The sequence below is a fragment of the Sciurus carolinensis genome, chromosome 2 (genome assembly GCF_902686445.1).
Source record: "Sciurus carolinensis chromosome 2, mSciCar1.2, whole genome shotgun sequence".
NCBI classification, from domain to species: Eukaryota; Metazoa; Chordata; class Mammalia; order Rodentia; family Sciuridae; genus Sciurus; species Sciurus carolinensis.
The window spans coordinates 13,571,764-13,593,399 of record NC_062214.1 but is presented as its reverse complement, the minus strand read 5'-3'; the positions used below and the strand labels follow the sequence as shown (position 1 = coordinate 13,593,399).

The 21,636-nt window shown below is 52.2% G+C and overlaps 2 protein-coding genes across 4 annotated transcripts in view; both read left to right on the top strand.

The window, feature by feature from the left end:
- Positions 1-1,747: 1,747 nt before the first annotated feature.
- Positions 1,748-9,814, top strand: Mmp9 (matrix metallopeptidase 9). The gene is made up of 14 exons (XM_047541017.1): positions 1,748-2,428; positions 2,900-3,246; positions 3,603-3,751; positions 4,040-4,168; positions 4,272-4,445; positions 4,663-4,836; positions 5,207-5,383; positions 5,497-5,652; positions 6,246-6,263; positions 6,638-6,752; positions 6,870-7,003; positions 7,595-7,745; positions 7,837-7,940; positions 9,521-9,814. Exons 1-14 carry the CDS (start codon positions 2,288-2,290, stop codon positions 9,628-9,630), a joined length of 2,079 nt encoding a protein of 692 aa, XP_047396973.1. The 5' UTR covers positions 1,748-2,287; the 3' UTR covers positions 9,631-9,814.
- A 4,142-nt stretch (positions 9,815-13,956) lies between these two features.
- Slc12a5 (solute carrier family 12 member 5) overlaps positions 13,957-21,636 on the top strand; it is a 36,512-nt gene continuing 28,832 nt past the window's right edge. Inside the window, exon 1 of one of the 3 annotated variants that reach the window (XM_047540428.1) lies at positions 13,957-14,153. In XM_047540428.1, coding sequence (XP_047396384.1) covers positions 14,033-14,153 — 121 coding nt within the window. In that variant the 5' untranslated portion in view covers positions 13,957-14,032. Of the gene's footprint in view, positions 14,154-21,013; positions 21,316-21,636 lie in introns of those variants that run through there. The other 2 variants (XM_047540427.1, XM_047540429.1) reach the window with 2 other exon arrangements.

Genomic DNA, 21,636 nt, shown 5'->3' with positions numbered 1-21,636 from the left:
TACTAGTACTAAAGATGGAAAGCCTCAGAACTAGGCAGCCTAGGGCTTGAACCCTTGCTCTATGTGTTAATTTGCTGTATGACCACAGGCAAGTTCTTTAACTGTCTGAGCCTCAGTTTCCTTCTCTGAATATGAGAAGGTTACCCATTAAACATACCTCACAGATAGAAAGCTAGTCACAGTGCTCAGAACAGTCAATCTCAAAAAATCCATTATTGGTCTGGGGAGATAGCTCAGCTGGTAGAGTGCTTACCTCACAAGCACAAGGCCCTGAGTTTGATCCCCAGTACCACACACACACACACACACACACACACACACACACACACACAAATCCATTATTATGACTTGGAAGTGAAGACTTGCCCAAGATCACATAGCTGGAAAATGGCAGAGCTTGGACTGAAACCCAGGACGGCAGGACTCCAAAGCAAATGCTCATTAAATAGGAAGCTTCAGAGCTTCTGTTTTCCCGTAAGGGAAGTAATTGATTCTATCTCACAAACTCATTTATTAGGTGTATGTAAGATGCCTGGCACCTAGTAGGCTATGGATGTGTGTATGTATTTGTAGTACTGAACCGAAAGGGCCTCTACCACTGAGCTACATTCTATTTCTAAATTTTGTATTTGGAGACAGGGTCTCAATAGGTTGCCAAGGCTGGCCTTGAATTTGCAATCCTCTTGCCTTAGCCTCCTGAGTGGCTAAGATTACAGGTGTACTCCACCATGCCCGGCTACGAGACCCTTTTATTAATTAGTTAATTAATTAATTGTAACTGAAGATTGGACTTATGGGTACTCTACCACTGAGCTACATCCCAGCCTTTTTTAAAAAAAAATTTGTTGTATATGGATACAATACTTTTGTATTTTTATTATTATTTTTTTTATGTGGTTCTGAGGATCGAACCCAGGGCCTCACATGTGCTAGGCAAGCGCTTGACCACTGAGCCACAATCCCAGTCCCTCCCCATCCCTTTATATTATTTATTTTGAGACAGGGTCTTGCTAAATTGTCCAGGCTGGCCTTGAACTTGCCGTCTTTCTGCCTCAGCTCCCCAGGTCATTGGTATTATACCACTCATGCCGAACTGGTAAGCCCTTTTGAATTGTTATTGTTGTTCTTCCTAAATACCACCTTGGAGAAGGCAAAAAACATGGCCCCTGCTCCACACCGGCTGGCTGGGCAGAAGGAGAGGGGAGGCTTCTGGTTATGGGAGAACTGGTGCTGAAGCTCTCCCTGGATGCATCAGGGCTGCAGAAGGGAAAGGGCGGTCAGGTATCCAAAGAGGAAGTGGGATGACACTTAACAGGTCACAGGGGGCCTTAGAAAGAACCCAAGACTGGAGTCTCCTCATTCCAGGTCATAATTCTGGTCTTGACCTTCGTCATTAAAAATCACCACCATCTACTGGGGACTTACAACACATTCTGTACTAAGCACTTTATGTATTTGATCTTATCTTATCCGCACATCAATTTAGGGACCAAAGGTCCATTTTTTTACCACCGAGGAAACAAATTTAGCGTGGTGAGGACATTTGCCTGAGGGCTTGAAAGAAAAGAGGAAAGCCAACTCTACAGGTTTGCAGATGTATTAACTCTACCTTTGCTATCCTGAAGACAGGGGGTTCCCCAGGCGAACCCCCCCAAGACAGACCTTCGGTCCCCAGTTGGAGCAGGGAGAGAAGCTGAGTCAAGACAGGTGTTCAGGGAGGAGATGAGAGGTCAGAGCCGAGAGGGGCTCGAGCTGGGGCTCTGGCCAAGGCCCCATAGCTGGAAAATGGCAGAGGCTGAGATCCAGGACTGAAATCCAAGGGGGGACGTAGCAGATGGTCAGAGGTGGGCTGGGAATCTCAAGGAGTCCAATCAAGGAGTCTGGGAAAGCTGACCACTTGAGGCCTTCAGATTGAGGACTGGGGGAGTCCTGCAGCCCATCTCCCTCCCTCCCTTTCCCACAAACTCTGCAGTTTGCGAAACCAACCCATCCCCAGAGTGCCTGCGGTTTCCTGTGGGCCTGGGGTCCTGCCTAACTCTGCAGTGGAGACTGCGGGCAGGGGAGACAGGAGCAGGTGATTTAAGTCCTTTCTTTGCCTTCTAGTGCTGGGGCTGCTCAGTGGGCACACACGCGCGCACACACACACACACACACACACACACACACACACACACACCCTGAGTCAGCACTCTCCTGGAGGGGCGGGGCGGGGTCACCGATTCAGTTAGTGGAGACTCTTTAAAGCCCTGCTAGGACCCTGCTACAGTCAGACACTACTACTCTCACCATGAGTCCCTGGCAGCCCCTGGTCCTGGCGCTCCTGGTGCTGGGATGCTGCTCTGCTGCCCCTGCCTACCGCCAGGCCAACATGATGACCTTCCCCGGAGACCTGAAAAGCATGACCCTCACTGAATCGCAGCTGGCACAGGTAGGCAAACACCCCAGTGGGGAGTTGAGGAGGACTGACCAGGAAGAGATGCAGTGAACCAAAGGGAGCATGGGGCCTCAGCGATGGTTTGGGGATGTGGTGGGGGTGAAGGGAACAGTGGTGTCCAGGGTAAGGCCCCGGGGTCTGCAGATGTTCAGAGCAGTGATGGCCAGGAACAGGAAATGGGGGTTGCTAGGTGGGTGATGGAAAGTGGTGTGGGGTATGGGACACTGGAGGATTCTGGGGTGGACAAAGATACACCTCAGGGGCCTCTGGGGGAAGCGGGGCCTAGGGATGGGAAGGAGCTGAGGGCATCTGCAGGGGGTGTATTCTTGAATGGGTAGGAAGCACTAGTGTCCTGAATTTAATGCCTCAATTCCTTGAGGTCCCTGAGCACCTCAAGGAATTCCTGGCCAGACGTGCAGAGAAATGGGTTCGGGGCTCTGGGCTATGTCCGCTCTCCATCCACAGGAATACCTGTTACACTACGGTTACACTGTTGAGCATGAGATGCAGAAGACTGAGATGCAGACGACTGAGATGCAGAAGACTGAGTCGCAGAAGACTGAGGTGCAGACGTCGGAGACGCAGAAGACTGAGGTGCAGAAGACTGAGATGCACATGTATGCGAGCACTGAGGTGTCCCTGCAATCACATCTGCTGCATCTGCAGAAGCAGCTGTCCCTGCCCGAGACTGGTCAGCTGGACAACACCACCCTGAAGGCCATACGAACCCCACGCTGCGGTGTCCCAGATACGGGCAGGTTTCAAGCTTTTCCAGGTCAACCCAAGTGGGACCACAACAACATCACATATTGGTGAGCAGTTGGGATCAGAGTGGGTGACCAGGGTGGGGCTGGGAGGCCAATCTGAGACTGTGGTGAGGTGAACATATCCTATCTCAGGTCCTGGATTTATTACTTGTAGGGCCTGGGGCAAAAGGCTTCACTTCTGAGACTCAGTGTCCCCTTCTGAGTGGAACTTCTGTCAGGGACATCGTGGGGTCCCAAACGGTTGGGGGAGATGTCCCCGAAGGCACTTTATGGATGAAAGTATGGACCGCAGGGAGCATAGCATATGTTGAAGACTCCGAGGGGGTGGGGGGGGGTGTCTTCACTGCTGTCGAGCTCCAGTCTCTCACTTTTGACCTCTTTCCTCCTGCTTTCCCCTACAGGATCCAAAACTACACGCAAGACTTGCCGCCCCACGTCGTCGATGATGCCTTTATCCGTGCCTTCGACGCGTGGAGCGCAGTGACGTCGCTCACCTTCACGCGCGTCTATAGCGAGGAGGCGGACATCACCATCATGTTTACTTTCGCGGGTGAGAACTCGAGAAGGGACAAGCCAGGACTCCGGAAGAGGCACGGGAGGAGGACCAAGGAGAGTGAGGAGGGGTGGTGGACCAGCTTTCTTTTGCCTGCCCTGGCGGCCTTGCCCGCCGCTTGCCCGCAGGCGCCCACTCCTGCGGGAGGGCAGGGTGCGGGCTCATGGCTGGGAAAGCGGTGCGCAGGGGGTTTTGCAGGCGGCGTTTGGTCGGCGCCCTTGCACAGCGCACAACCTGCCCAGCGACACTCCCTTCCTTCTGACTCCCTTCCTTCTGCTTCTTTAGAGCATGGAGACCCTTACCCCTTAGACGGGAATAACGGGGTTCTGGCACACGCCTTTGCTCCTGGCCCCGGTATTCAGGGAGACGCCCACTTCGACGACGACGTGTTGTGGTCTCTGGGCAAGGGCGCCGGTGAGATCTTGAGCCGCCACGGCGCCTCTACACTCCCTACCCGCATTCCTTTCTCCCACATCCATAAGCAGTGATCCTGACACTAGTCCCCTTCTTCCCACAGTGCTTTCTACCTACCGCGGAAACGCAAATGGAGCCCCCTGTCACTTCCCCTTCACCTTCGAGGGCCGCTCCTACTCCACTTGCATCACAGCCGGCATCTCTGACGGCAGTCCTTGGTGCGGCACCACCGCCAACTATGACACCGACCACCAGTATGGCTTATGCCCCAGCGAGAGTGAGTGTGGGGTCATGGTGAGGGCTGCAGGCATCACTACCCTCGTAGGCTCAGAATCTTGGCCACCAGTGCTGTGTGGCCTGCAAGTCACTCTCCCGCTTCCTGGGCCCAATTTCCTCATCTGTGAGCTGAAGGGAGGAGGGTTGGATCACTCGTGGTGGATGGGTCAAGCTACGTGCTGCGCTGCACCTGAAGGTGAATGGTTTGCGTCCCCCAGAACTCTACACCTATGAAGGCAATGCAGACCGCAAACCCTGCGTGTTTCCATTCGTCTTCGAGGGCAAATCCTACTCTGCCTGCACCACCCAAGGTCGCTCTGATGGCCGCCACTGGTGTGCCACCACCCCCAACTATGATGTGGACAAGCTGTATGGCTTCTGCCCAAACCGAGGTACCTGGCCTGCCTACCTGATTCAGCTTTCCTCTGCCGTTCTGCATTGGTTCCTGAAATGAGGCTCTTCCACCCGTTATTTTGTCTCTGTATTCCTTCCTCTGGCACACCATTACCACATCCCTCGCCCTAACTTCCAATTGCCCAGCCAAAACACCACGGCTTGGGTCTTCTTTGCTCAGCCTGAGGCCTCTTCCTTGGTTTGGTGACCTAGGCTCTGACCACTAGGGTTTCCTGGTCTCTGCTGTGCTCTGCTCCATAGCGCCCCCTAGGCTTTACAAATAGATCACCAAAATTCTCTAGCTCCTTGCTTGGCTCCCCCTTATTGGACCCACTCCCCTGGCTCACCCAAGGCTCTTGGTCTCTCCAGCTGATGCAGCTGTGATTGGAGGCAACTCCGCTGGGGAAATGTGCGTCTTCCCCTTTACCTTCCTGGGCCAGGAGTACTCGGCCTGTACCGTCCAGGGCCGAACTGATAATCGCCTCTGGTGTGCCACCACCTCAAACTTCGACACTGACAAAAAGTGGGGCTTCTGCCCAAATGAAGGTGAACTGGGTGGTTCAGAGGCTTCCCTGTTGGGGGCTGGGCAGTAGTGGTGGTGGGGTGGCCAGGGCTAGAATCTCTGGAAGGCACTTACACCTCAGGTTCCTTCCCTCCAGGAGTCAGCCTATTCCTTGTGGCAGCGCACCAGTTCGGTCATGCACTGGGCCTAGGCCACTCTTCGGTGCCAAAGTCACTCATGTACCCCATGTATAACTTCATGGAGGGCACCTTGCTGCACGAGGAGGACGTGACAGCGATCCAGCATCTCTATGGTGAGACTGTGGGACAGGAATGGAAGCCGCAGAGGGAAGGGTGTAGCTCAGTCACAGGACCAGGGAATGCAGGAGTGGGGAGGAGTCGGGATCTCGATAGCCATCTGGGGTAGGGTCTGGGATCAGTCACTGTCTGGTCAATGCTTGGAGAAGGTGCTAAAGAACTCAAACTCTAGGGAGAGGGAGATATGGTTCAAAAGCCAGGCAAGCTACTTCATAGCCAGGTGACCTTGGGTAGGTCAGTTCACCCTGTTTCCTCATCTGTAAAGTGGTTACTTTTAGTATTTGCCTCAAAGGCTATGATGAAGTTTATTGGGTCAGAACGCTATGTGGCATATAGTAAGCACCATGTGTTTGAAATTTTCATTGCTATAATCACTAGTCATGATCTAGTATTAGTTCCTCATTTTAAAAAATTGGGGATATTGAGGGTTGGGGTATAGCTCAGTGATAGAGTAGTATGTGCAAGGACCTGGGTTCAATTCCCAGCACCACCAAAAACACCAAAAAAAAAAAAAAAAAAAAAAAAAAAACCCAACACCCAAACCAATTGGGGGTTATCAAACAATCTAAATCATTGTTTTGTTTTTTAGGATCAAAGGAGCAAATCTGTGAGTTTTTAAAGCTCTCAGCACTGTTTGGAATGGGGAACCCTCTGCCTTCTCTCCCTAGGGCCCAGCCCAGGAAAACTACGACTTGAATGAAAGCTGAGTGTATGGGAAGCATGTCGGTGGTTGGGGGAGGCAGGCTTCAACGTAGTGAGCAGAGCTGCGCCTGCGCGGGGCTCAGCTGGGCTTGGGGAGTGGAAGAGGAGTCTCAGCCAGTGTCTCTTCAGGTCCTCCACCTGAATATGACCCACCCATCATCACACCTGCACTGCAGTCCACCGTTCCCCTGATGGCCTGCCCCACCCCATTCACCATGGTGCTCCCCACAACCGGTCCTATAGGTCCCCCTTCAGCTGTCCCTACATATCTCCCCACAGCTAGTTCTTCTCAGGTCTCTAGCGTGTCTTCGGTTCAAGTGGACAATGCCTGCAATCTCAGCATCTTCGACGCCATTGTGGAGATCGGGAACTATCTGCACTTATTCAAGGATGGGTGAGTGGGCAGAGATGTGTGGATGAGGGCGGGACTTGGAGGAGGAACCACCCTCTCCGCCCACTGGCCCTAGGTTCAGTGCTCAATGCCCTGTCCTGCCCTTTCTCACGTTCTCAGACGGTATTGGCAATTCTCTGAGGACAGAGGGTGCCAGGGCCCCTTCCTTATCACCGACACGTGGCCCGCACTGCCTGCTCGACTGGATTCTGCCTTTAAGGAGCCAATCTCCAATAAGATTTTCTTCTTCTCGGGTTAGTTTTCTGTTCTCTCACTCCGCAGCTTCTCAACCCCCACCCGGCAGGGAAGATAGAGACTCACTGTTACTGGTGAAATACACATGATTAGTACCAGATGCGGTGGCTCACGCCTGTGGTTCCAGCAACTCGGGAGGTTGAGGCAGGAAGTTGGCAAGTTTGAGGCCAGTCTCAGCATATATCGAGGCCCTAAGCAACTTACTGAGACCCTGTCTCAAAGTAAATAATAATAATAATAATAATAATAATAATAATAATAATCTGGAGATGTAGCTCAGTATTAAAGTGTCCCTGGGTTTAATTTCCAGTGCCTAAATAAATAAAATAAAAAATAAAAATACACGATCCGAAAAGGGCACCCCTTCCTGGCATATGCAACTTAACTAATCTTTTAGGGGGTTGAATTTTGGTCTGGCCACTCGCCATCCCTTGCACAATCATACCTAGTATCTCTCTACCTCTTGGATGCAGAGACTGCGGGCATGCCAGGCTAGGAAAGGCCTCGCTGACTTCTCCCTTCTGACATTCCAGGAGAATGTCTGTCCCTGCCCCGCACCCCCAGACCGACGTGACCCTTCTCCCCTGCAGGGCGCCAAGTGTGGGTGTACGTAGGCACGACGGTGCTGGGCCCGCAGCCTCTGGACAAACTGGGTCTGACCCAGGATGTGACCCAAATCACCGGGGTCCTCTGGCTTAACTGGGGGAAGGCGCTGCTGTTCAGCAAGCATCTCTTCTGGAGGTGAGAGTTACCGCGGCTGCCGGCAGGGGGAGCCCGGGCGCCGTCGCCCGCCCGCTGGCTCAGCACCTGTCCCTTCGCCTCCTTCCTGCAGGTTCGACGTGAAGTCGGAGACAGTGGATACCCAGATGCCCACTTGGGTGGATCAGATGTTCTCCGGAGTGCCCACGAACTCGCACAACATCTTCCAATACCAAGGTGAGGCTGTGGTGCGAGCCACAGAGGGTCCCCTTATGAGACATGCCCACACTCCCTCCACTGCCTTAGCGATTGGATAAATTCTCAACCAGACGGAAAAGGGTCCTGGGAGCGTGAGGGAATGCCCCAGCACTAATTAACTGACGCTCTGTAGAGGCAGAGACTCCCTCAGATCATACAGGGAGTCGGCAGCATAGGCAGGGACCAGGACCCAGAATGACTGCATTTCCAGCTGGAAGCTGTTTCCCCTTTAGCACAGGATGTATGCTTTGCAAGGGGGCTTGTTCCTTAGTTAGACGGTAGTTGTCAGGTGCCTTCAATGTGGCAAGCACTGTGCCGCCACTGGGAATACAGTGAGAGAAAAGACAACTTGTAGCTGTGCATCTTTGGGCAAGTCACTGCTACTGTTGGAGCCTCATTTTCCCATCTGTAAAATGGGATGATAGCTAGAGTCAGACTTTTCTTTTTTACTGCTCATAGGCCATCAGTTGACAAGGTCTGTTGACTCTACAGACAAAATGGTTTTTGAATCTAGCATTTAAAAAAAAAAAACTATCTCCTTTGCAAACACTTTAGTCCAAGCCATATTCATTTCCAATAACCTTTGGTGTATTCCCTGAGAGTAGGGAGGGGAATGGTCCTGGGCATGACACCAAACTCATTCCAAGGTCAAAGAAATGTTCATGATTTGATCCCCTGCCCTCTATGCCTCTGTGTTCTCAGCTTCTCTGCTACTCCTCTCATTCTCTGTACTCCACCTACACTGGCTGCTCTTTCAACAGATCAAGGTCATTCCTATCTTAGGGCCTTTGTGCCTTCTGTTCCCTCTGTCTGGAAGTCTCTTTCCCTACATTGTCACCGGGCTGCCTCTCTCTCATCCTTCAGCTCTCAGTGTTGGCCACCTCAGAGAACTCTACCTATTCACTATGAGTTTGTATTTCCTTCACAGCTTTCCACATTGCCAGAATCAATTTCACTTGTTTTCATATTTGCTTTTTAGTCCTCTCTCTTGCCCCACTAAAGTATTAGCACCAAAAGAATTGAGATCATGCCTATATATATATTTTTTTCTGTATCTCTAACACCTTCAACAGTGCTTGGCACATAGTAGGTACTCAGTAACTTTTTATCATATTTATCTTTTTAAAAAATTAGAGCTAGTAATTTTTTTTTTTTTGCAGTGCTGGGGTCTTGTTCATGCTAGTCAAGTGCTCTACCTCCGAGACACACCCCCAGCTCCAGGAAATAATTTTTGAATGAATACATGGATTTTCTCAATGAATAATAGTGAGTGAATTTCTCTGAGTATTAAGACAGGGCATCCATTCATTTGCTAGTTCATTCACAAAATGTGTAGGGAGCACCTACTGTGTGCCAGGTTCTGTGCCAGTGCTTTGGGCGTCAAGGTCTGTAACTTCCAGCATCTCACAGGCAGGTGGTGGTGGAAGTGTCATGTAAAAACCTTGGAAAAATCTAGAAATCCAGGAGGGAATGATTGTAAAGATCTTGCTCCTGTCTCTGTAGTTGGATGTGGAGGTGGGGTAGGAATCACTCCTCTCATGCCTGCCCGTCCCCTGCAGAGAATGCCTACTTCTGCCAGGATCGCTTTTTCTGGCGTGTGAATTCCAAGTTGGGGAACCACGTGGACAAAGTGGGCTCTGTGACCGTGGACATCCTGAAGTGCCCTTAGGACTAGGGCTCTCATCCGTCTTCAGCAGTGCAGTGTGGGTCCTCACGGGACCATCCCTGCGGGGAAGAAGCCAGTTTGCAGGATACAAACTGGTGTTTTCTTCTAGAACATGGAGAGGAGTGGAGGTGGGCTGGGCCCTGTCTTCACAACTTTTTTGGTCAGAATGTTTCTAATAAACTTGGATTCTCTAACCTTAGGAGCAGCTTTCATTTATGTATGTTTGCATATTTATATGGATGGATGTGTATATTTAGATGATAGAGTGCTTTCTAGGTGCCAGGCAGTGTTCTGGGATCCCCATAAATATTAACATATTCAATCCTTCCTATTAGAAAGGTATGTGATCACTTCCATTTCATAGCTGAGATGACCAAGCTATTTATTCATCCATCAAATATTTATGGAACCCCTTCATGGAGTGAGGCTCTGTGCTGGGCGCTGGAGACTGAGGAATAAGTTGGACTGGTCCTTCTCTCAAGGACCTCCTAGTGGTCCTCAGACCTCAGAGTGGTCCTCACTCCTCAGAGCTTGCTTAGAACATAGACCCAAGCTCCGTTACCAGAAGGTCCGACTGAGTTACAGGAGATTCTGTAGTTGGTGGGGTGGGATTATGCTTGAAAGGTGTAGAGCGCATCATCCTTTATTGTGTGTGTGTGTGTGTGTGTGAGAGAGAGAGAGAGAGAGAGAGGGAGAGAGAGAGAGAGAGAGAGAGAGAGAGAGAGAGAGATTGATTGATTCTGTGCATCGTGGTTGAAGTAGGAGAACATTACCAGCCAGGTGCCTTCTCACCTGGAAGTCAGTCACCAGTCACGGGGAGGATGAGCAAGGCACCTTCCTGTGCCAATGGGCCTGTCTTCATAGAGGGAATCTGCCACGAGCTATGAACCATTCTGTAACCCTCACACATGTGCATGAAACAACAGATACACGGGTATTGCTGGCAGCATTTCCATATGGCAACAGCCTAGAAGCCCCGGAGGGAGGCAGTGGGTAAGTAAAATATGCACATGAACATGACGGTAGCTACCTCTTGTACATCATTACGTGTCAGGCCCTGTTCTGTGAGCTTCGTATGAATTAAAACAATCCTCTTGCCTTCTAGGTACTATTAGGGTCCTCGCCAGCCCCCTCTTTTACCGATGAGAAGTTAAGGTCAAATGGCCCAATTCACCCAAGGCCGCAGCGAGGGAGCATTGGAATGGGTGCTCTTGATACAAGCATTGGGAGACGAGGAAAAGCAGGGCGGCTTGAGGGGAACTGCAGGAGGTCAGAAACGCTACGATATGGTAGCAGGTGGAATGAAGGGAACAAAGAGGATTCTGGAATGGTTGGGACAGGAGTTGGGGTAGGGCTAGCTGAGAGGAGACCTGAATGCCAGGCTAAGGAGTGTGGATTTGACCTCACAGGAGGGCGGGGCACCCGACTGGAGAGTTGGGGTGGGCGAATGGAGGTGATGGGCTTCATCAGATCGGATCATCTCCTGGACCTGGAGCCTAAGTGGGAATTTAGAGAACTGCCCCCTGGCTTTCTCTGGGGGACCCCCACTCTCCTAAGTCATCTGCTTCTTGCCCAGGAATGACGCTCCATTGGCATAAAAATACTCCTTAACACAGCCTGTTTAAAATCCCTCCTAAGTCCTGTCTCCCTCCAGACACTCTTCTGTTTCTCTACTTCCATCCTCTCCCCAGGAAAAGCTCCCCCTATGTGGTCTCTACTCACGGACTCCCCTTCTCAATTCCCAGGCTCTCCCCAGTGATCCCGCCTGGTCCTGTCCCACTAAACCACCCTGGTTTCCCTCTCTAAGCCACCTCTGGCCACAGCTGCCAGTGCATCACACATGCGATGGGCTTGATCTGCCCTTCCTCCTAAAATTCTTATTTTGCTTGGTCTTGGGGACACCCCTGACACCTGGTTCTCCTCTCACTCACTGGTTGGATCTTCCTTCGGCAACCTTTGAATGATGGCACCTTTGTGCTCAATCCTTGGGGTTCTCTCCTCTATGTACACTTATTCCCTGTGATCTAGTCACAGCTTCAAATAGCATCTCTCTGCTAAGGACTCCAAACTTATATCCCTGGCCTTGACCTTTCCCCTGAGCTCCAATGCATATGCTCAGCTGCCTACTCCACATTGGCTTACGAGGCATTTCAACCGATCAGGTCCAAACCAACTCTTGGGCGCCATCTTCCAAAACTCCTCCTCCTCCAGTCATGACCACATGAATCAAGGACAATCTCAATCCCCCTCAATTAAGCCTAGAACCTGATCATCCTAAAATCTAGGAACAAATTATTTAAACTTCTGATTCTAGTATAGGGTTTCTCACTCAGCATGACGGACTTTTGAGGCTGTATAACTCTTTGCTGTGGGGACAATTCTATACATGATAGGAGCTTTGGTATCTTCCTCTGGAAAGTAGTCCAATCCATTGTCAGATGCTAGGCCCACTCAGGGTCAGCCTCTTCCCTATGACAGGCCCCAATGTAGGGGCAAGGTACAGTGGAGTGATGGTGGGCCTGTGATTCATCACCCAGGAGTCTTGGTACAAAGCCAGGGTACCAGTATCAACCCTCCTCCAGCTGTGACAACTGAAAATCTTTCCAAGCATTGTCAAATATCCCCTGATGGTCAACAGGGCCCCCAGGCGAGGACCTTGCTTTAATATAATAAACCTACGGATAAGTACACCTATCACAAGCATACGTTTCAATACGTCTTCACAAACTGAAGGCAACCAGCAACTAGGTCCAGAAGCAAAACACTTGCCATCACCCCAGAAGACCCTCGGTCTCCTTTGCAATCACTTCTTCTAAAAGCTACCACTATGATTGCTTCTAATGCTTAGATAGATTTTGATCATTTCTTAAGCTTTAAGTGTTATAAGATATGTACTTCTTTGTGTCTGGATTCTTTTGCTCAATGTTCTATTTGTGAGATTCATCCATATTTATTCTGTAAATTGTACCTCGTTTCTTCTTTAGTATTGTGTAGTGTTCCATTGTGTGAATGTGCTATTTATGTATTTTATTATTGACAGACACTTGGGTAGGTTCCAGTGTGGGGCTATACTGAGCAATGTCACTGTGAAGACTCTTGGAAAAGCCTTTTGATACACATGGCAGCCATTTGTTTTGAGTGTATACCTACGATATGTGCATGTTCAGCCTCAGCAGGAGTGAGACAGGATTCCTCTTGGACTCCACTGCTACCATCATCTGCCAAGTCCCACCCATCAGCGGATCCTGCTGGTTCTGCTTCCATAACTTACCTGAAAACAGATGACGGCCACTACTCTAGCCTGGCCACCATTACTTCCCACCTGGGGGTCTGCAGGGGACTCCTAATTAGATCCCAGCCTTCACACCTTTCCTTCTTTAGCGGTGTTCATCCAGCAGTCAGAGTGATCTTGTTAAAATATAAATTATATCACAGCATTCTTCTGTTCAAAACCTTTCCCCACCCCCCACCCCAGTGGTGCTAGGGATTGAACCCAGGGCCTTGTGCATGCTAGGCAAGCACTCTGCCAAATAAGCTATATCCCCAGCATCCCCAAAACCTTTTAATGGATTCCTTTGTGGATTAAAAAAGAATCTAGACTCCTCCCCTGAGACTTCATAAGACCATTTGATCTGCTTTTCTCTCTTCTTCATCTGCTATCCCTCTCTTCTCCATTCACTTTGTTCTAGAAACAATGGCTGCCTCTTGAACAGACCAGGTTTCTTCTAACCCCAGAGCCTTTGCACTTGCTATTTCTTTTGCCAGAGAATTCTTCCCCCAAATCTTTGCATAGCTGGCTCTTCTCATCAGTGAGGACCCAACTCAAATATCAATCTTCTGGGAAGCCTTCTCAGGCCACCCCTTAAAGTCGTTCTGGCCTCTTCCTATGGCCCTGTTTTTTCCTTAACATATACCACAGCCTCAAATGATCTTATGTATGTCTGTTTACTTATACTCTTTCTCCCGTCTTCTCACTGGAACATAAGCCCCGGGAGGGCAAGAAGTCAGTCGGTTCCATCAGTGATGTACCTATCCCCAGTGGCCTCTCCTCGCACCACTGTCTGAAACACGGGCGCGCTATTAACTGTGCTCAATGCATGAGTGTACCCCGGTTGCTTAGGAGACCCCAGCAGAGGTAGGCCCGGGCTCCAAGAGTCACACACCGGGGTCCTCCATGAGGGAGGACTCTCAGCTGGGTGGGCTCTTCAGGAACGTCAGGTGGATTGAGAGCCCAGTGGCCAGATTCAGGGACCCGGCGCAGCGGGCACTAGGACCCTGAGTGGCGCGCGGCGGGCGGGGGGCGGGGGGCGGCGGGCGCGGGGAAGCGGCTCGGCTCGGTCCTGGAGGCCGGCGCGGCCACTTGTGCGATCCGGGCCGCTCCGCGCCGCCTGGCCCCTTCCGCGCCATGAGCCGCAGGTTCACTGTCACCTCGCTGCCCCCCGCGGCGCCCGCCGGAGCCGCGGACGCAGAGTCCCGCCGGCACTCGGTCGCCGACCCCCGCCACCTCCCCGGGGAAGACGTCAAAGGTAGAGGCCGCAGGGGGCGGGGCCGTGGGCGGGGCCGTGGGCGGGCCTTCTGCTGGAAGGGGCGGGGCCGGGCGGGGCGCGGGGCCCCGGGAGGCCGCGAGACGGGGGAGTGGGAGTCGGAGGCCGGCCCGAGAGGGGCGGGGCAGGCGGGCCGCCGCGGCGCCGGGACCGGGCGCAGGCGAAGCGGGGCGCTCCTGTGCTGGGGGCGCGCTACGCCCGGGGGTGGCCCAGAGCCCCGCAGCGGGCGGCAGATCTCGGGTCGGTGCGGGAAGAGAGGAGCGAGGGAAGGGGGACTACTGTGTGATCAAGGCCCAGCGCCAAGGACAGGAAGCGGGACTAGGTCCATTTGGGGGCAGGAAAGGGAGGGACCAGTGGCAAGGGGTTGGACCAGGAATAGGGGAGAAGGGCCGGAGTGGGGTGGGGTTGAGGGCGGGAGGGAAAGTGTGTCAGGGTCGCTGAGACAGGTGCCAGGTCAGAGGGCCATTGATGGCTGGCGGATCCTCCAATCGTCTCCTTCCCTGGAGGCATCGCCGAACCCTGGGGCTCCCTAGAAGGAGACGGGAGACAGGGAAGTTGGTTTGAATCCTGGCCAGCTAGATCCGGGGAGGATCCCAAAGGAACTTCAGTCCGGATCCTCGGGGGTCTCTGTTCCTTCTCGGTTCCAGCTTCGGCAGGATTGGGAGGAACCAGCCCATGCCGGGTTGGGGGCATCTTTTTCACGGGCCCAATGCGATGGTCTTGGTCAAGGTATAGAGGAGACAGGAGGGGAAGGATCTTTCTGGTCTTCCATGAAGAAGTAGCATCCTACTAGGCTGGGGGTGTGGCTAAGGGATAGAGCACTTGCCTACATGCACGAGGCTCCCCCACCCCACATACACTTCAGCAGCATCCTGGTCGCATACAGAATCTCGCTGCAGGGGCCATTTATCAGGCATCCTTTCCCTAGCTCTGCGCCCCTTAGGTCTGGAAGGAACGACGAGAATCCACTTGGAGTGACCCCAGTGAGGGGAGGAGAAAGAACTTCCCCGGACCACCAGGGGTCGCTGCTGAGCCGCAGGTGAACTTGCCCTGTCGCCCAGAACCCTAGAGTGGTCGGCAGATTTTTTTTTTTTTTTTTTTTTTTTTTTTTTTAGCAAAACTCCTTACTATATAGAGTAATATGTGGAGCCCTGGACTTCCTCAGAATTCTGGTCCCGTGACCGACCCCCTCTGAATGTGACCACTCGAATTTCTCGAGATTCTTCCACTTGACACCTTTCCCCTAATGTTTGCCCCTTTTACCAGTCTCCCAGATCCAGAAACCTGTAGTTAGTCCTTAATGCCTCCTTTTCTCTTCCCACCAAATCCAATCTGTCCTCGTGCATTGGCCACTGACCTCCAAAACGGATCCTGAATTGGATTACATCTCTCCCTGTCTGTAAGCATCACTCTGGCCCAAACCTCCAATGTTTCTCAGGTGGTCTCCCTGCCTCCAGTCTTGCTCCAACCATCCCCCACATAAGGTATAGGATAAAGGCCAAATCTTCTAGTCTGTCATTCAAACTTTTTCCTCATCCTTTCCTGGTATATCTGTCAGTGCTCATTCCCCACTTCATAAGCCAGGACAACTTTCCTCCTCATTCTATAAGCTATAGCTCATTTCACATCTTCTGAAAATCCTTTCCACTTTCCCTTGCTCCCAGGCAGAGGTACTCCTTTCTCTTTGACCCACACATTGGAGCACAAATCCCGGTGGATGGCATTATTTACTTGTGTGTCTCCTCCACTAGAGCATCTCAAGGACATGGTCCATAGCCTTTTATCTTTGTGTTCTGAGTTCCAGGCCCAGGGCTTGGCATTTAGTAGGTGTTTGATAACCACGGGGTGAGAGTGTGACATTATTGCTTCCTTCTCTATCCCTGTTCTGGGAATAAGATGGCCCTCTCTTGTGTCCCAAGATGGCAGCTTAGTCTTCCCATTCACACTCCCAAGCTTCTACACCACTGAAGTAAGACATAGCCCCCAGGCTTTGGGTGTGCACTCCGAGTGGGTGTGAGTCTGGGATGCCGTGGGCTTGTGGTAGAGGGTTAGAGTCTTGAAAAGGGAGCCTCCCTGTGGTGCTCGGTGAGTCAGAGCTGATGTGTGTTACTGTAATGCCAGTAGGTTGATTGGCATGTTGGTGTGTATATCTATGTGTCTTTCCGTGGGGTGGGCACCTGAATGTATTCGAAGTTCCATCTTGAGAGTGGGTGACTTTAAACCTGTTAAGCTCTGTGCAGCCTCGCACAGCTCCTGCTTGAAGGTCACTCCATGGGAACTAGATGAGGCTCCTCAGGGGAACTGAGCATCTGGTGGTATCTTTTCCACAGTTGTTCTTGAGTCAGTTCCAGAGAGATGCTCTCCCTACCTCTTGTCCCTGGACCCAGAGGGAGAGGTGGCGGCACATGCAGACTTGGGAAGGTTTGGGGGAGATCTTGCAGAGCACATGTGTGGGAATGCTGTCTGTTACTCTGGTTCAAGGGAGTGAGGGTTTCCCTTTGGGGTGCTTCCTGCTTCCAGGGGATCAGTTATCAACAACTTGACTTACAGGTGGTGAAAGATGCAAGCCAGAGACTGTGGCCCACCATGGAAGATTGGTGGTGACCTGGTTGGATAGAATTGAACTTGGGGTGAGGTGTTACAACACCAAGCTATTCCCCCATCCTTTTATACCTCCCCCTGTGCCTCATTCTCAGGGAGGAGGCAGGACCCTGGGAAGAACTCCGGACCTGGTGAGACTAACAGGAGTTGGGCTATGTGCCCGCGGATGGAGACAGAACCAGCTTCTGATGCTAGGGGAAGGGGGCAAGGTTGCAAGATAACCCAGCCACACTCCAGCTCAGACTCTGTGGCCTTGGTAACACTGTTTTCCCTCTCCGGGCCTCAGTTCACATACCTGTAGTGTAAGACGAGCTTTCTGAACACCCTTCTAGCCATAGAGATGCTAAGTGATTTTAAAGATCTAGAAGTGCAGAGTTATCTGCCTCCCCCAGACCCAAACCTTATGTTTCAGTCTCTTCAACTGTAAATTGTGAAGAATGATGCTGTTACTATCACTGGTGTGTGTGTGTGTGCGAGAGAGAGAGAGAGAGAGAGAGAGAGATCCTCTGTCCAAGGAGTTCTCTAGTCGTTCCATCCCCAAGCCAAGACTCAGAACCTCATTGCCCAGTACCTCAGCCCAAGGTGAGCCCTAGGAATCTCCATGGCAACAAACTGGTTATGAACGGGCTGCAGTTGCCATGGTGACAGCTCTCTCTCTCTCTCTCTCTCTCTCTCTCTCTCTCTCTCTCTCCTCTCTCATCCCCCTCCTCTCTTCTCAATGAACCAGAGAGATCTGCAGGCCTTAGCTTTCCAAGTGGGGTGGGAGTGGGGGGTGGATGCAGTGAGAAGGGGTTCAGATTGGGAAAGAGGGAAGAAGGGCTGAATCTGCAGGGTCATGGGGGGCTGTTGGGGGTGCTGTTTCTATGGCAACGGGGCTGCAGCCTGTTAATTAAGCCCCCGGTTGCCACGGAGACAGTGGTGGTTGACGTGCTCTGCGGCGAGCCCTGTGTGTGGGGTTTGCTGAGTGCTGGACTCACCAAGTCACTGCTAGGGTCTGGGATCTGGAAGATGGGTTATGCAGGTGGGAGAGAAGAAGGTGAAGGAAAGGGCTCAGGGCTTTGGCTCCATGAGGCCGTGACTAAGGGGAGGTGGGTAGGTCAAGGGGGTGATGTCATGAAGACAAGGAAGGATAGGAATTGAGCCATGTGGGGGAACACTGTCTGCCTTCTGTGGGAAAAGGACCCAGTCAGGTGGTTCCAGATTCCTCCAGATGGTTCCCTACCCTGGTTCAATGGACAGAGCCCTGGGATAGAGGTCAGGGACTGGATTCTAGTCCCCAGTTCACCCCATAAAGAAAATTCTTTCCATTCCATTTCCATTTCCAGTCTCCAATTTCATCATAAGTGGTGAGTGGAAAAATAATTTAAAAAGTCTCTTCCGGTTCCCAAATCTCGATACCCAGGAGGCAGCTTCTCTGAGCTTTTCTTTTCCTCTCTGAGAAACATAAGGTGGGAGGGGGTATGAGTTTTCAATTCAGAGTTCAAAAATAGGACCCTGCCCAGCTCTGCATCTTGTGTTGCTTTAATGAGAGGGTTCCTCAGCCTCAGATCTTCCTCTGGGTGAGGCAGAGTTGCTGAGCAGGCAGCTGGGTCCCTGGGGTTCAGAGATGGGGGCCAATTCTTACTGGCCAGTACAAGGCTGGCAGTGTAGGAGGTGCTGAAAGTGTTTTCTCAAACCCTCACCACAGAGGGTTGGCATGAGGCTAGATTAGGGTCCTGTCTCTCTGGGAGGTAAGGGGTATAAATTGAAGGATTGATGTCTCTCCTTGGGATGTCCCATTTTGGTTTGGGCTTTGTGGCTTTAGTCTGAGGCTAATATGGAGCAGGAGGAAATAGGATTATGGAGCCTAGCCCTTTCGTTTTACAAATGAGATAGTGAGGCTCAGAGAGATAAACTTGGTTTTACCCAGAAATACACAGAATTCTGGGGAAGAAGACAGGAGAGAACCACTAGCTCCTGAATTCCATATGGCTCTTGAAGTCAGAACTCTGGTGAGGGCGGACAGATGGGGTGTCGAGGGAGGAAGAATCACTTCTGCCTTCACCTGTGCTCCCTAGGGATCTGGTTTTCCCCATGGTTTGGCTCCAAGTGGTCAGAGCTACATTAGCTCTGGGCCACAAATTAAGGGAAATAACCCCAGGGAACATCCCAGACCTGGGGTGCTGAAAACTTCAGCATAGGCTTTACTCCACTGCGCTTTTTGTCAAGTATGACAAACATCCTTGACATGCTTTTAGTATGTTACACATCTTCACAGAGTAATAGAATACCATGGTGCTACTACTGCAAGTGGTGTGTGTGTGGAGCACTGAATTCCTTGAACACTGGCCTTCCCCAACTACTACCCTCTTAATCCCTGTCACCAATCCAAAATCACCTCACTTTTTTGTGTCCCCCACCCCAGACCCAAGAATGCCAATGTGCACACCTTGACTAATAGCTCACTCTCCACCCTAAAGGGTTAGTTAGTTGGGTGTTTACAAAACCAAGTGGCAGTGATCAGTTGTTGGTGGGTCCCTCAGAAGTATCTTTGAGTCCGTAACTGAACACTCCGTGGTTGACCCAATCTGGAGTCATGGACAAATTTGTATCGGAATGGGCAAAATGGGCGCAGTGAACCCTGTCCATGGTTCTGAATGGTCCTGTCTTATAACAGGGCCTTCATGGATATGGAAAGCTCTTTAGGACCCTTGAAGGTCTTCTGGGCCTCCTTTCCATTGAAAAATCAAGAGTGCATTGCATTCCAGCTCTGTATCTCTGGAGCCTGAGCATAAAAGGGAAAAGGCTCATATCAGACCCAGTATCTGTTCCTTTTTTTAGGAACCAACAGCCAGAGGCCACTGAGCAGCTTAGATATGACTGTATCCTTGTCTCTTCTATTGAAGGCAAGACCAGATTAAAGTGAGGTTCTTTCAAGGATAAGAGCCCTAAATTGGAGTAAAGGGAACTGGATTCTAGACTGAATTCTGCCATTCACTGGCAATTATGCAATAGGCAGTCATTTCCCTCTTTGATCCTTAGTGTTTTCATCTGTAAAATGAAAGCTGTGCATCAGATAAGATAAATGATCCTTCTCTGGTCCTGTAACTCTCCTGGAATTTAGAGGAATAGTGTTGGGAGTTAGGGTGAGTTTGAAAATATTTTCCCTTCATTTGTTCATTCCCTCACATGTTTAGATCTTCCAGAGACTCAAAGGTCTTAACGTTCTAGGACCACTTTCTGAGACTTCTCCACTACTGACTCAAACCTGTATTCTAGGGGTGTTGGGATGATCAAGCTTCTGGGATCTGATCTCAGGAGAGGGGGGAGAAACACAGAGAGCATGTTAGCTGTGGGAGCCTCAGAAAGCAATCCTGGATTAGGGGATTAGACACTCCTGCCCCAGGAGAAAATCTGGTCCCCAACCAACTGGTGGCCTCATCCCCCCTCCCCCACTCTGTCTCTGGCCAACCTTAGGCCAGAGTGCCCTCCCTAGAGGCTGCACCATCCCTGGTGGAAAGTCAGTGCTCCCTGGAACATCATTGCTGCCTGCTGTCCTCCTACCACTTCTCATCCTGGGATCATTCTAACATCAGAGCCTCCCAGTCTTCAGACTCCAGGGACTTGTCCTGGGTGGGCCAGTGGGTGGGTGTGCTGAGACTCCTGTCAGTCTAAGCATAATGAGAGTGCATTGTAACTAGTTGGGCTCCACCCCCGCCCCCCCCATTTTAAGACAGGGTGGGCCAGTCAGCCCAGTGACCCAAACCCCTCCAGGCGCGGGATAGCACAGTGCTTCACTTTGGGGCCCTGGATTCTAGATGTCTCCAGTCGGAAAGAGTCTGAGTCTCCTCCTCCCTTCAGGGCTGGCCTCTCCAGCTTTGCAGACAGGCTCCCTAGGGCCCCGTATTCCATGGCGCACCCCCCTCGCCACCTCATCTTCCCTCTGGGGGTCATCTCAGACCCCCAGTCAGGCAGCCGCTGCGGGGCCGCCTCCCGGCGGCCGCGACCTAGTTCCCTGCCGTTATTTTTAGGGCGCGGGATGGCACCTGCCCACGTGCCGGGCCCCGCCTGCGCTGGAGAGTGGGGGGAGCTGCGTCTGCTCAAGGGAGGAGAGGGCCCGTCCCCCGCCGCAACCCCTTTATCCCACCCGCTCAGGGCCCCCGTTTTCCTGCAGGGGGGCCAACAGGCGCGCTCTGCCCGCCCCCCGTCCCTTCTTCTCCCTCCCTACAGCTTCCCCCCCAAAAAACCCCGCCAGTGGCTCACGCCTCCTGCATACGGGATGAGGTGAGCAGCGCCGCTGCTGAGAGGGGGCGCGCGCGGGTGTGAGCGTGTGTCCGTGTGCGAGTGTGTGTGCGCCGGGCGGGCGGGCACTGCAGCTTCTTCCTCTGTGGAGCGGAGAGCGAGCGAGAGAGCGAGCGAGAGAGCTAGAGCGAGCCAGAGAGCGGCGAAGGCGGGCAGAGGGGCGCGAGCGAAGCGGCGCAGCCATCCCCGGCCCGGCGCCGCGCCGCCACCATGCTAAACAACCTGACGGACTGCGAGGACGGCGATGGGGGAGCCAACCCGGGTAAGCAGTGGTCCGGGGGCGGCGGGGGAGGGGGCGGCGAGGAAAGGAGTCAGTACCCGGCTGAGAGGCGGAGCGGGGGCGGCTTCCTTTAGGGAAGATCTTAGGACTGATCGGGCGGTGGACACCGGCAGCGGACTGGAGCTTAGCTCCATTGGAATGCGCTACGCGCTGTCCGAGGTGCTGGAATGCGCCGCGCCCGGGGGCAGAGCTGGGGCCGAGGGGTTGTCGTTACCCGTGGCCTGGGGACAGACTTAGGTTAGCTAAGCCGAGAAAGAGGTGGGAAGGGGATGGAAGGGCCAGAATGGACTGACATGCAGCTCG